This window comes from Mastacembelus armatus, chromosome 15 (assembly GCF_900324485.2).
Source record: "Mastacembelus armatus chromosome 15, fMasArm1.2, whole genome shotgun sequence".
In the NCBI taxonomy this organism is placed as follows: Eukaryota; Metazoa; Chordata; class Actinopteri; order Synbranchiformes; family Mastacembelidae; genus Mastacembelus; species Mastacembelus armatus.
Window position 1 is genome coordinate 3,375,656 of NC_046647.1, and position 15,202 is coordinate 3,390,857.

The following is a 15,202-nucleotide window of genomic DNA, read 5'->3' on the forward strand; positions in this document are numbered from 1 at the left end:
GTTCCAGAATAAAGCTTCCGGGAGTGGAGCTTTATTCTGAAAGAACCAGTAGGATGCAGTAATTCTACTCGCAGTACGTTGACTCATTAGGTTAACACTTTTCACCTGGGTTTGATGCTCTGTCTAAATAGCAGACCCCGGGCAGCAACAAGCTGCCAGGTTGTCTGTTGTCTTTTCCACAGATCACTGCATTACATTATGATTTACTCAGCGCAATCCAGAGGGAGAAAGCCAAACTCCACCTGCCGTAGTCGCCTGGTGAAGATACACCTTCGGCTAAGTGACTTTGGAAAGCCTGCCCTCGATGGAAATACTGAGAAGAGTAGGAGGACATATCTTCCTGAATCGTAATCAGGTCGAGGAGTGCAACTCGACGCTAAGCAACGGAGTCGGGCCAGAGAAGAACGCAAGGACGCCATTCCGCACCTAAACAAATTAGACAGGTGCGTTAACCTCTCCCGGCTAACATTCTCACTAATGTCTCCTCTCTCTCATTCCACTTCAAGCTTCATAAGGAACGCATGCAGTGGACCTTGGAAGGAGCCGTAAATATATCCACTTCATGGTTTCCCTCGATCTGGAATAAGGTTTTCACTATCATCGCACTGATTCTTCTCCCAGCCGAATCCGGATTGAAGACTACTCCAATCTCCATCCTGCTGTTCATCCATCCACAAATAGTACAATTCGTCAACCTTTATTATTGTAAATAAACACTTTGTTGAACACGGAATTGACTTTTGGTGCTTTTGGGTGGAGAAATCTGTGACCCAAATTTCACAAGTCACTAAGAATCATGACAGAACAACCTGGCCAAAGATTGGGTCGCGGATCCTCCACCCAGGACCCCTGGAAGTCTGGAGTAGAATCCGCCATTCTAATCCATGAGGAAAAGCTGGGGAAGATTTCTCAGTCGATGGATCAAATGACTGATCAACTGACTCAACTACTACAACGTCTTCCTTTCCCGGATCCTGCGGCAGTTCCGCTTCCTGACTCGCCAGCGACAACGCGTTTCAGAGAGGGAGGGGAATTGAAGTTAGCCACCCCTGTTCGTTACTATGGAGAGGTTGGAGTGAGCCGCACATTTTTAACACAATGTGAGATAAACTTCTCAATGCAACCCTCAAATTTTCCTACTGAACAAGCTAAGGTCGCCTATGTCCTCTCACTATTGGGAGGTGAAGCCGCTAAGTGGGGAACGGCTGCATGGAGACGCAGGGATTCTTGCTGCGCGTCATTTGCTAGTTTCAGCGAACACCTGATACAGATATTCGACCCAGTACGACCAGAGGTCGAGGCCACCACTCGCCTAGCCCGATTAAAACAAGGGAGCGGTTCGCTCAGGAGGTACATCATCCAGTTCCAGATGTTGGCAGAGGAGAGTCCTTGGGGAGCTTCCGCACTATATGACCATTTCTACTTAGGGCTAAACGAGCGTTTAAAGGACGATTTGGCTCATCAACGTCGCCCTAAGGACCTAACCACTCTTATGGATACTGTCACCCGGTTGGATCAGCGTCATCAGGAGCGGACCGTGGAATCCCGGCTGATGCGCCAACCGCTCGACAGAGGGAGGTCACCGGTGTCGAAGTATGAAATGGATGAGGAGGCTGATGGTCCTGAACTGATGCAGTGGGAGCACGGAAGAGTCGACGAGGAAAACATCTGCGAGAGGTCGAAACCAATCAGCGGGAGCTGGGAGTGGTTTAAGCAAAAGATCAGGCTCGGCAGGGGGTGAGGGACGCCTGCTGAGCCAGAACCGGGACCGGGACTCTAGCCTTCGCTCCCTCACCACTATCACTATCGGGACCCCACCGCGACAACTAAGGTGGGACGCCCTAATTGACTCGGGTGCCGACACAAATTTCATTTCCCAGTCCCTTCTCTCTCAGCTGGGGTTAGGGACAATCCCACTACCTCGATCTGTGAAGTTGAGGTCTTTTAATAATATAACACTACACCACGTAAAAGACATTACAGAACCCGTATTCATGGCTATTGACAATCACCAAGAAACTGTGTTCTTCCACGTGATCAGTACTCCTGAACCCACAATTGTGCTAGGAATTACCTGGCTTCAAGAACACAATCCTCACATTGATTGGAAGACAGGGATGATACTAAATTGGTGTCCGATATGCCATGTGAATTGTTTACAACATGCTGTGTCTGCTGTATGTACGTCTCCACAGGAATTCTATAAGCCGGATTTGTCATCGGTCCCGGCGGCCTATCATGATCTTCAAGAGGTTTTCAACAAGGACAGAGCGACCTCTTTACCACCACACAGACCGTATGACTGTGCAATCGACCTCCATCCGGGAACTTCTCCACCTCGGGGTCGACTCTTCCCTCTGTCCCAGCCAGAAAAGGAGGTAATGGAGGAGTACATTCAGAACTCAGTTAATTCAGGCTAAATAAGACCATCCAAGTCCCCTGCAGGTGCCGGTTTCTTCTTCGTGGATAAGAAGGACGGAGGTCTGAGGCCATGTATCGACTACCGGGGACTTAATGAAATCACAGTCAAGAACCGGTATCCCCTTCCCTTATTAGCATCGGCTTTTGAGTTGCTACAAGATGCAAAGATCTTCACCAAGTTAGACCTACGAAACGCCTATCATCTGGTGCGAATAAGGGAGGGGGATGAATGGAAGACAGCATTTAACACTCCCTCGGGTCATTATGAATATCTGGTGATGCCGTTTGGCCTCACCAACGCCCCCGCGGTTTTCCAAAACTTGGTAAACGATGTGCTTGGAGACATGATAAATCGGTTCGTCTTTGTATATTTGGACGATATCCTCGTGTACTCCAATTCTGATACCGAGCATTTCCACCATGTATGGGCGGTCCTGCAGCGGTTGCTCCAGAATCGCCTATACGTCAAATTAGAAAAGTGTGAGTTCCACACCAGGTTGACCTCGTTCCTTGGGTTCGTGATCCGACCAGGAGAGATTACGATGGACCCAGATAAGGTGCGAGCGGTTAGAGAGTGGTCAGTACCTTCCTCTAGGAGACAGTTACAGAGCTTCTTGGGGTTCGCAAATTTTTACAGACGCTTCATTAGGAACTATAGTGGAGTAGCAGCACCCCTACACCGTCTCACCTCCTCCAAAGTACGGTTTGCTTGGATCCCAGAGGCTCAGGAGACGTTCGATCTGCTCAAGGAACTGTTCACTACTGCCCCCATTCTGAAGTTTCCTAACATTAATTTGCCCTTCTTAGTTGAAGTAGAAGCGTCGGACACAGGAGTGGGAGCGGTCATCTCGCAGAAGGACCCTACGGACTCCCTGGTTCATCCCTGCGCCTTCTTCTCTAAGAAGTTAAGTTCCCCTGAATGGAACTATGATGTGGGAAACAAGGAGTTGCTGGCAGTCAAACTGGCGCTGGAGGAGTGGCGCCACTGGTTAGAGGGGGCTAAGCACCCTTTCACGGTGCTAACTGACCATAAGAACCTGGAGTATGTTGGAACTGGTATTTTCTCCCTCAGTTCCGCGTGTTCGTTTGATTGATGAAACGGAGGAGATGAATATGGTCTCAAATAAGCCGTTTAATAAAACACACTGAATAAAGCAGTTACAGAGCTCCGGGTCAAACTTTCCCTTGCCAATAACAGTTTCTGTCAGGGCACGAAGTCTGACTGACTATTTTTCCCTTAACCCGGTGATAATATTACAAAATGAAATGTGCAATCTTTAGGAAGCTGGCGTGTTCTTCTCCCATAGGTTGAAAACGTTGGGATGTCCCGAGGTATCCACCTGTTGCTATGCCTCCTGGCAGAAGTCAACCTGCCCTGTAAGACAGAGTTCAACAACCAAAACACCAGGCACATCCTATCTGATGTTATGTCTAATTTACTTCTCATCCCGTGGGAAACTCTGCAATTACTAAAAAACAAGTTCATGTCTAAACTACTACTGTTTCACACCTACTAGAATGCTTCATGATTATACTGTAATGATGCCTTAAAATCCATTATATGATAAATGTAAGCTAATACTACCAAAATGTAAGCTAATACTACCTTGTACCTTGAGCTATAATATAATAGAAGTTATACCTTAAGCTGTAATGTAATAGAAGTAATCTTGCGCTGTAATATAATAGAAGTTATACTTTAAGCTGTAATGTAATAGAAGTAACGATTCCCACAATTCCCCCTTTTGGTCTCTCCTCCGAGAGACCAACTCACACATATGGAAATTTTATTGTACAGCCATTGTGACGTCTTCCTCCTCAAACATCACCACCTTCCCCTTCGGAGTAAGCAGGGGCAACTGGGGAGCCACCTACTGGCTCTCAATGGTAGTCACGATGAGTCTGTGACAAAGAGATCTAATACAGGGGATACAACAACAGCCACACAATACCAGAGCAGTGACCATACCAGTGAGGGAGAGAAGAACAGAAACTATTGCAGTTTTCCATTTACCAAACATGCGACTGAACCAATCATCCAATGGGTCATTAATACCTGATTGTTCCTGCATCTCCCTCGACAGGGCCCTCAAGCGCGCCAGAGCCTTAGCAACGGATCCATCTGGAGCTGTATTGTTAGGAATGAAAGCACAACACTGACCCCCAAACATAGAACATACACCCCCTTTTTCAGCCAATAACATATCCAGTGCCATTCTGTTCTGTACTGTCATCAGGGAAGTGGGACCTAATTGCTCTGCGAGGCCCTCAATCGCATCCCTGGTAATGTTAGTTAATCGTAGCAAATTGTAATGTACATAATTGATGCGGTCTACATTTTTGTTGGGGGTGACTGGAAAGAATGCTGAAATTATAGGTAAATTTTCACTTGGTCTGCCAATTTGAATTCATCAGGTACCCCCCTTGGAACCCCAATTGCATCAATGTATGTGGGGCTGCCCTGGGTGAGATCGAAGTCAGGCATACGTTGCCCAGAGAGGAGGACGTTTCGTCGTCGTCTCTGGGTGAGTGCCGCTGAACGTGAGTGAGTGAGACCTAAGGGAAACTTAGAAGCATTATTCACATGCCCGATTAGTGCTACTGGAACCCCTAAACGAACCATAGCACAGGTGCCCTGCCAAGATGAGGGCAAACGGACGTGTAACCTACCTCCACCACAGAACCAGTACAAGTCACCTCGGGCCCATGACCCCAACAATGTAGCATTTACCGTGATGTTCCTCCCACACCATGAGACCGGCAGATGACCCAATGGAATTCCTGATTGACTAGAAACAAAGCATGTATAATTAGCTGCTTTTGGAGTGAAAGTCGGTGCCCTAGTATCATTCAAAATAGGTGGAAAGATTGCCGCTAAGGTAGTGCACTTAATGGGTGAGGCCTCCTTAGTGAGTGCCAACATACAATGAAAGCCCCACTGGTCAACATCTGGGTACAAAGGTGCCGGCTCTGTAAAAAGAATTGGCCTAGGTGCAGAACAGGCCACACAATCCCCCATCCCTCTTTCTTTAACTGTACCAATTAACCAATCCAACCATAAATTTTTATCCCCATACCCAGTTGCCAATTGGACTACATCAGTAGTGGTAATTTTACTGTAATCTAACGCCAGGACTGTACCTGGTACCTCAATTTCTGTGTCAGGTGCGGGCTTACCTGATGGAACTGCCGGTGTCGTGATGTGGGCCTGGTTAAGTGGAGGAGGGTCTATCAGATTATTTTTAATGACGCCCATTGGATCAGTGCCAGAAACATCCACTCCGAGGACCAAATAGACATATCTCTGTCCCTGGCCCTCTAAAAAGGGGTAAGTGAACGACTGGCCAATAGTGAGCCCCACTGGATTTTTGTCGTGGGCTCCATTATTGCGGAAAAATCTGATCTTACTTTGCCACTGTGGATCCATGCCACCGGGAGTGGAGGGTAACCAATGTGGATCAGTTGAAGCTGCTACCGCCCCCCAAGTTGGACACATGCTAGGAGAATCCTGATTACGAAGACACATATCATTAAAACCATAGTAGCCACACAGATAAAGATCATACCCTCTCCACGCCGCCAGGTACCTGCCGCAGGAGATGACAGAACACAGGTCAAATTGAAAAGTAGTCGGAGAGCCCCTGACATACGTCAGCTCAATCCCTCCGTAATTGAGCAAACAGTAATCACTGATTTTCACAGATCTCTTACCTCTCGTCTCAGTGGTCTGGTCACTCTCATGTTTCTCCCAAGAAAATATTCCCAACACTATCATTAGGCTAAGACCTACTACAGCAACTATGGTTATTTTCTTATATGGCAAATCCATGCTGCCCTACTGTGAGATTAATAAAAACACACTGATTCGATTCTAGAAAAAGCAGGCAATACAAATGTAGCAAAAAATATAAAAGTATAAAGATATAAAACCATAAAATCAGAATAAAAATGCTGGCGGTATGGTTTAGCAAACAGTCTTTCCGGACTCAAAGTCTTATTTCACTCTGTGTCTCTGTCCGTCGCTGAAACAACAAACTTCAAACCTTCTCACCTATGATTTTGAGTCCCCTTCTGTGTTTGCCTCAGCACCAAGAGCCTCTTTGATGTCACTTAATTGTTTACCTGGCTCCTCTGCTGGTGTGCACATACTCCAGTGATACCATACATCACCTTTCCCTTGCAGTCTCACTGCATGAGATGTCCTCTCCACCACTCTGAACGGTCCCGTCCAGCGCGGTTCCGACCACTTGCGTTTGATGACCTTCAGCAACACCCACTCGGCCGTATGAGGCCCTGCTCCTGCGTCTCCTGTTCCCTTTGCTGCTTCTGTGATCTGTGTGGAGAAAGCTGAGACAAGAGCCTTTAGTTGATCATAATACGGCCTATAGCCTCTCCTAGGAGGCTCCTCAAACATTAGTCCAGCTCCTGGTCCCGGGAGCTGGCGCCCTGTCAACAATTCATAGGGAGTGAACCCTGTAACCCGATTTACAGCCCCCCTTATGCCTAGTAGGGCTATAGGGAGCGCTTGTATCCAATTAAGTTTTGTCTGTGCACAGATTTTAGCCAATTTAGTTTTCAGAGTTTGGTTCATGCGCTCCACTTTTCTCTGCGATTGTGGATGATACACCGTGCCAAATGCATGCTTTAAGCCTAGCATTGCTTCAACCCTTTTCAGGTCCTCATTTTTAAAGTGAGTTCCATTGTCAGACCTGACCTTCCTAGGAAACCCATGCTGTGGAATGTAATGGTTAGTCAAACATTTGATAACAGTTTTGCTGTCTTCACTCTTTGCCGGCCATGCCTCTGGCCAACCTGTGTAGGCATCCACCAGGACCAACAAATATCTCTTACCTTCCACTCGTTCTCCCATATCTGTGAAATCAATAATTACCTCGTCTCCTGGTCCTGTATTAATGGGAAAAGTGCCTTCCTGTGGTCTTACTGTAGGCTTTACATTATGTCCTCGGCAGATGTCACAAGCCTGGACGTACTGCTGAGTCATGTCTGGAAGAAACGGATGCCACCAATGTGAAAGATATCGATCCATTTGCTTATGTCCCAAGTGTGTCAATCCATGTGCTTCAGCCAAAACACTGTCTTTTAGTTTTGGTGGCAAAACCAGTCTTCCATCCGGTGCTCTCCATAGTCCTCCATTTTCTGTTGCTCCTCTGTGCTTCCATACTGATTTTTCCAACGGGGAGGCTTCCTGTTGTGCTTCTTCAATCAGGGCGCTGGTCAGCGGGGGCAGAATGTCCGTTACCCCCCTCCCTGAAGTGAGAACCATCATGTGTGCTTGATAACCTACCACTCTCTTAGCCTCCTCATCTGCCCTCTGATTCCCCCACGCTACTCTGGTTGTGGCCCTGTCATGTCCCTTACATTTGATGATGGCCACCGCTTGTGGTCCCATCAGTACTTCCGCCAATTCTCTCATTTCTTCCTCATGTTTGATAGGCTGTTGGGAAGCTGTCTGAAATCCTGTTCGGACCCACTGCTTTAGTTCTGTCTGGGCTGCTCCTACCACATAGGCTGAGTCTGTGTAGATGTTAATCCTTTTCCCTTTTCCCCATTTGAGTACTTCGATCACTGCTTTCAGTTCAGCTAGCTGGGCCGATGGTCTTTCCCTAAGCCTTTCTGCCTTAAGAATCTCAAATCCCTCTTCTGTCTCCCTGATAACTGCATATCCTGCCTTCAGTCCCTCAGTGGGATGCCTGTAACAGCATCCATCTGTAAAAACTGTCTCCGCTTCTCCTTCTAACTCCATACTGCTAAGATCTGGCCTGATTTTGATCTCCCTGATTATTCTTTCCTCACACTGGTGGGGCTCACCCTCCATCATCTGTTCTGCCATGTTGATGCCCTCATGTGTGTAGGTGATGTGTGGACTGACTAAGATTTTCGCTATCCTACTCTGTCTCAAAGACGTCATGGTGAAGGCAGCCGAATTAACAAATGAGACCACACTGTGCGTCGTTAAAACGGTAAGCGCATGTCCCATTACGATGTGTGCAGTTTTCTGGATGACCTTTGCCACTCCTGCCGCATGCCTGGTACATGGTGGATGTCGTTTTTCCATGTTATCGAGCAGAATACTGATGTACATAAGTACTTTTCTACTCCCCCTTTGTTTCTGGAACAGAACACCGTTTACCGTGTGTTCAGCTTCAGAAACATCCAGAAAGAACGGCTGAGAGTAGTCTGGAATAGCCAAATCAGCAGCACGTGACAAAGCTCCTTTGAGGTCAATAAAGGAGCGTTCGGCAGATTCATTCCAATCAAGGGGTGCTGTTAAATTTTTAGGTCCCGCTTGCTGGATCATAGCACGCAAAGGAGCCGTATGCTCACTGTATGCCGGGATAAAATGACGACTGAACCCCGTAAGGCCCAGAAAGGATAACATCTGTTTAACTGTCATGGGCTTGGGATGATGAAGAATGGAAGTTCGATGCTGGGGGACAGCCCTGAGCCAGACGCAGATATCAAACGGCCTAAAAAAGAAACCTGTCGGCGGCACAGCTGCAACTTAGATTTACTGACTTTAAAGCCAATGTCATGGAGCTTAAGCAGCACGCGACGCGTACCTTCCAGGCAGTCCTCAGGAGTGGCAGCGGCCAAAAGCAAATCATCAACATATTGAACCAAAACAACGTTAGGTGGAAGCTGCAGACCTTCCATGAGCTGATGCAACGCATGATTGAAAAGCCCAGGTGACAAGAGAAAATCCTGTGGGAGTCTGGTGTATCGCAGCCGTTCGCCTCGGAACGTAAATGAAAAAATGTCACGACATTCTTCTGCCAATGGCAAACAGAAAAAGGTATTTGCCAAGTCAATACAAGAAAACCACTGATACTCGGGGGATAGTGATGCCAAGGCAGTATAAGGATTTGGAACGGGGACAGTTGGTGTCGTCACTAATGCATTAATTCTCCGCAAATCATGTGCCATCCGAAACTTACCTGTCCCCTGTTTTTCTACCGGGAGTATTGGGGTGTTCCAGGCCGCAGTGGAAGGCTCCAATACTCCAACACGCTTTAACCCGTCAATCGTTTCAGCTATACCTTCTTCAGCAACTGGTTTATGAGGATACTGAGGTTGCCAGATGGGAAATGTGTCTTTAACTGAGAAGGAGATAGGCTCCAACTCATGACAGAAACCCACGTCCGTGGGACCCGTCGACCATAATGAAACAGGCAGTTCCTGTAACATCTGGGGAAAGAATTCATGATCAGATTTTTCCCTGCCATGATGGCGAGTGATGGTTTGATGTTCCAATAAGACCTGATCTTTAGCTTCCCGATTAATTTTGTAAGCGTTGTGAGATGGAGAGAACCACACGTCCGGCAAATGGGTGGGAGCCCAGTCCATGGCCAACAGCAGGGTTTTAGTCATTGGGCCCAAATCTTTAGCCTGATGTTTGGGATGCAGCAAGAGAGACACATGTGGGCAAGCTTCATGCCCCATTTCATACCATACCTTTTGGTCCTCGTTAAGCTCCACCACTCCAACCACACCCTCTGTTCCCACCAAAATTGACGTGGTTTTTTTGGACTGTGATCATTGGGTCTGCCCTCCCAATGTCAGGTCTTCTCTGTGGGCCTCGTCAATACAGGTTCCCCTCCCCTTGGCTGAGGGGATATTGCCCTACTGGACCAGGTGGTGCCATGTTCGGGTTAGGAGCCTGATGTGTAGCTCTGGGTGGACCTCCACGTCCACGGCCTCTGTTTCCTCTCTGTGGGCCGCCTGGAGGACGTTGGTAATACATTGGGCATTCTCTGATGATGTGACCAGGTTGGCCACAGCCATAACATATCAGGCCACTGCCTCGCCCTGTTCCACCCATGAACCATCCTCTTGGGACGCCCCCGTATCCTCCTGCGAATCCCCCACGCGGTGCGTAGCCATGATTTATTGGATAATTCACTGCTGGATAATTTACTGGTGGAGGGTGGTGGTGTGGTGATGGAACCCAAGGAGGAGCTGGGAACTGGTCAGGAGTTTCAGCATGCACTGGAGCCGGCTGTTGCACCAGTTGTTTGGCTTTTTTGTCTTTGAGTTTCTCCTGATTAACCTCCTGCCTGGCTTTTCCCAGCTGTAACTTCAACAATTGCTTTTTCAGCTCCTCGACCTCCAAATTCTCCTGATCTTCCTTATCCTGCACTCTCTGCATGTGATGGAGAAAGTGCCTTTCCCAGACCGCTGAGTTACTCCCAGGTATATCAGGATTGTCTGCCATGCTGTCTCTCACGGACTTAGGGGCTCCTCCCAGCACCGCCTTTCGGAAAAGTTCCTCCTGAATTTTCTCTGAATGTGGATGAACCCCCACGGAATTAGTCCATTCGTCTTTACATCGATTAAGATATGTAGTTGGCCTCTCACCTGCTTTAGGGGCAAATGTGAGAAGGTGCGCAGCCCCCGCCGGGGCTGGGAACTTTACACGCATTGCTTTTCCAATTTGAGTAGCCAACTCAATAAATGGGGTGCAGTCTGGTGAGTGGATGCATCCAGCACTTTCTTCAATTTGATTGACATCCCAAACTGAGAGTACCTGTCCCATCAGAGCTCTTCAGTCACCTAAGGCCACTTTTTGTCCCTGTGTAATTTGTTCAAACTTATTTAACCACTTACCTCCTCCCTCTGTAGGATGTGGGAGATTTTCCACTATTCCATTCATATCCGCAAATGACCATGGTCTGTACTGGTGCCTTCCCCCTTTCATCAAGAGGGGCGCTTGTATGGGTGGGGCTGGAGCATGGCTTCTCAACAGATATCTGGGTGCTTGCTGTGGCTCATGCTCCTGCAGCTGACCTCTCAGGGTGACCCCCACCCCCTCTTGCCCATTCTCATTCTCCACTACATCTTCCTCATCTATCCCTAAGTCAATCAATGTCTCTTCCTCTCTATTCCACTGATTCTGTCTCTCCCTACGTTCCCTATCCTGTCTCACCTGAAATGGCTCCACCTTCTTCTGACTTACTGTTCCCTCGTCCCTTACACTGGCCTTATTCTCACTCCCTCTACGTCGGCCCTCCGCCTCTAACGGTGTGGATGTCCGACTCCCTACCTCCATCTTCCACTGCTCTAAATCTCCCAATAAATACCCAGTATCTTCCCTTTCTTCCTCCACATCTAACTCTCCTCCCCTTATCCGCCAGACCGGGGCCTGGATAGGAGGCGGTGGTGGGGGCGCTTCAGGCGGGGACGGACGAGCCTCCGTATTCTTTCTGTTCTTCGCACACTTACCTGTCTCCTTCTTATCACCTACTGCCGTCCGAGCCTGCATCGCTCTCACCGCAAGTGCCATATTATGCACCATCAGTCTGTGAGCTCCCTTTTCCTCCATTTCCTTCTTCCACTTCCTCTTCATCATTATTCCACTTGCTGTTGTCTTCTTTAGTTCTTCCACTTCCGTCAATGCTCTCTGATCCTCTTGCATCAGGAGGGCTGCCAAATCCGCAAAATCCTCGTCATGCAATCCGTACTTACTGATCACTTCCTCATATTTCTGCTGATACTTACCTTTTTGTTTTTTCCGTTCCTGTTCGGGAATACCACTCAATAATTGATTACGTGCCTCTACCCATTGCCACTTAAGAGTGACACACCAGCCTCCTTCTCCTCCACATTCTCTAATTCTTTCATCATCCATTATATACAGCAGTGACAGCCAACCGGTTTGTATGGAGTACACCCGAGCAACCGGCCCAACTGAGTACTACTTCTCTCGACCACGAGACCACTGCTTCGTTAGCACCGTTAGGTTTTCACAAATGATCTCAGGCGGCTTTTCGTACTCAGGACACTGTCACTGTACACAATACACACAGTACATATACATATACACCAAACAAAAAACAAAAACAAAAAAAAAAACCCCAAAACAAACAACAACTACTTATTTATACTTACCAAAAAATTGAAATGAACCTTTAATCTTTATATTCTCTTATGCCTTTACTTTACCTTCACCACTTACCAGCTCTTATGGAGCCGTAAATACTATGCTTTTAGCGTGTTCAATTAGGGTCTTTAGGGGCGAACCAACACTCCCCAGAGGCACCCTTCCTCGGGACTTTATCCTGTATGTCTACAGGAATGGACTCCAACCTTACGGTCCTAGTTAAAATTTCAGGTGGACCCTATCCCACCAGGGACTTAACCCAGCGGTTTTCTCCTCCCGTCGGATTCGATGGCAGCCACGCCGGAGGGTAATAGTTTAATTAATTTTTTTTTTTTTTTTTTTTTTACAACATCACTTTTCTCTTATAGTTAAAACTTATATACTTCTCCTTTTACTTTCTTATTCGTCTTGAGGTTTTTACTAATTTATTCAGTGTTTTAAAATTTAGAAGACGTGTGATTTACTATTGACACCGTTCAATTTAGCTTGTTCAATAGCAGACTTTTGAAAGAAAACAGGCGTCTGCTTACCTTTCTAAGTAGTCCCGGGACCGGTGTCAAAAGCAGTCGTCCGTCTGTTTCACCGACCAGTCCTCCGTGATCAATCACTCTCGGGGTCACCAACTTGTTGGAACTGGTATTTTCTCCCTCAGTTCCGCGTGTTCGTTTGATTGATGAAACGGAGGAGATGAATATGGTCTCAAATAAGCCGTTTAATAAAACACACTGAATATAAAGCAGTTACAGAGCTCCGGGTCAAACTTTCCCTTGCCAATAACAGTTTCTGTCAGGGCACGAAGTCTGACTGACTATTTTCCCCTTAACCCGGTGATAATATTACAAAATGAAATGTGCAATCTTTAGGAAGCTGGCGTGTTCTTCTCCCATAGGTTGAAAACGTTGGGATGTCCCGAGGTATCCACCTGTTGCTATGCCTCCTGGCAGAAGTCAACCTGCCCTGTAAGACAGAGTTCAACAACCAAAACACCAGGCACATCCTATCTGATGTTATGTCTAATTTACTTCTCATCCCGTGGGAAACTCTGCAATTACTAAAAAACAAGTTCATGTCTAAACTACTACTGTTTCACACCTACTAGAATGCTTCATGATTATACTGTAATGATGCCTTAAAATCCATTATATGATAAATGTAAGCTAATACTACCAAAATGTAAGCTAATACTACCTTGTACCTTGAGCTATAATATAATAGAAGTTATACCTTAAGCTGTAATGTAATAGAAGTAATCTTGCACTGTAATATAATAGAAGTTATACTTTAAGCTGTAATGTAATAGAAGTAACGATTCCCACAAGTACTTAAGGACAGCTAAAAGGTTAAATTCGCGCCAGGCCCGATGGGCGATATTCTTTGAAAGGTTCCATTTTAAGCTGTCTTTTCGTCCAGGAACTCAGAACAGCAAGGCGGACGCTCTATCCCGGATACACGCACCAGCAAATGAGGAGGAGGAACCGAAGTTCATCCTACCTACTGCAACCCGCCTGGGAGCAGCGCGGGTGACTCTGGAACAGGATATCATACGGTCCACAGGCAACAACAGCAACACCAGACCTAACGCCTGTCCCACTGACCGCCTTTTTGTTCCAGCCCGGTTCCGGACGAGGGTTCTCGGTCTATGTCATGACTCCCATCTTCACGTCCACCCAGGGGTAGCACGGACCTTGGAGGTGATGAGACAATGGTTTTGGTGGCCGTCGGTACGCAAGGACACTATAAACTACGTAAACGCCTGTACTGTCTGCGCCCAGATGAAGGCGTCTCACCAGTCTCCAGCCGGCCTCCTACACCCGTTACCGATACCCAGACGTCCCTGGTCCCCCATAGCAATGGACTTCGTCACGGGTCTCCCCAAGTCACAAGGTATGACCACTATTCTGACAGTCTGCGACCGCTTTTCTAAAATGGTCCATTTTGTGCCCCTCCCTCAGCTCCCGTCTGCGCCAGTGATGGCCCGAGTCCTGGCGGATCATGTTTTCCGGTTGCACGGACTACCCCAGGACATAGTATCAGACAGGGGTCCCCAATTCGTGGCAAAGTTCTGGAAGGAGTTCTGCAAACTACTAGACATCACGGTGAGCCTCTCCTCGGGTTTCCACCCTCAATCGAACGGCCAGACGGAGAGATTAAACCAGGAACTAGAAAGCGGACTCAGAACTTTGTGTGCCCAACACCCGGAATCGTGGGTCAGTAACTTAACTTGGGTTGAGTATGCCCAGAATAGCCTTCCCTCAGCAGCTACCGGACTCTCACCTTTCCAGGTGGTTTCGGGTTTTCAACCACCTGTGTTTGAGAACCAGGATCTGGAGACCACTGTTCCGTCCGCGGCAGCAGCGGTACGCCGTTGCCACCTTGCCTGGCGTACGGCTAGGCAGCAACTATTAAAATCTGTCTCTTCCTATTCTGCGCAGGCAAACAAGCGGAGGAGAGCTGCACCGGTATATAAGGTGGGACAACGGGTCTGGCTGTCCACACGGGACATTCCTCTGAAGTCCACTTCGCCCAAGCTCAACCCCCGCTTCATTGGTCCACTAAGATTATCAACCCAGCAGCGGTGAGACTCAAATTGCCCCCACATTTGAAGATCCATCCGACTTTTCATGTTTCTAGAGTAAAACCGGTGATCTCAAGTCCGCTGTCCCCACCAACCCCTGGGCCCCCGCCGGTCCATATGCTCGACGGCGAACCTGTCTTCACAGTGAAAAGTCTACTGAGGTCTCGTAAGAGAGGGAGAGACATGCAGTACTTAGTGGATTGGGAGTGGTACGGACCTGAGGAACGGTCTTGGGTCGCCAGAAGGGACATATTTGACAAAGACATGATACGTGAGTTTCACCGGGCGCACCCGGACCAACCGGGTGG

General features: G+C 47.8%; 1 protein-coding gene across 1 annotated transcript; it reads right to left on the reverse strand.

The window, feature by feature from the left end:
- Positions 1–6,472: 6,472 nt before the first annotated feature.
- Positions 6,473–9,810, reverse strand: LOC113131975 (uncharacterized). Its single transcript, XM_026309759.2, is given in 2 exon segments — positions 6,473–8,868; positions 8,871–9,810. Coding segments are annotated over 2 exon segments (3,336 nt in total).
- Between the last annotated feature and the right edge of the window lie 5,392 nt (positions 9,811–15,202).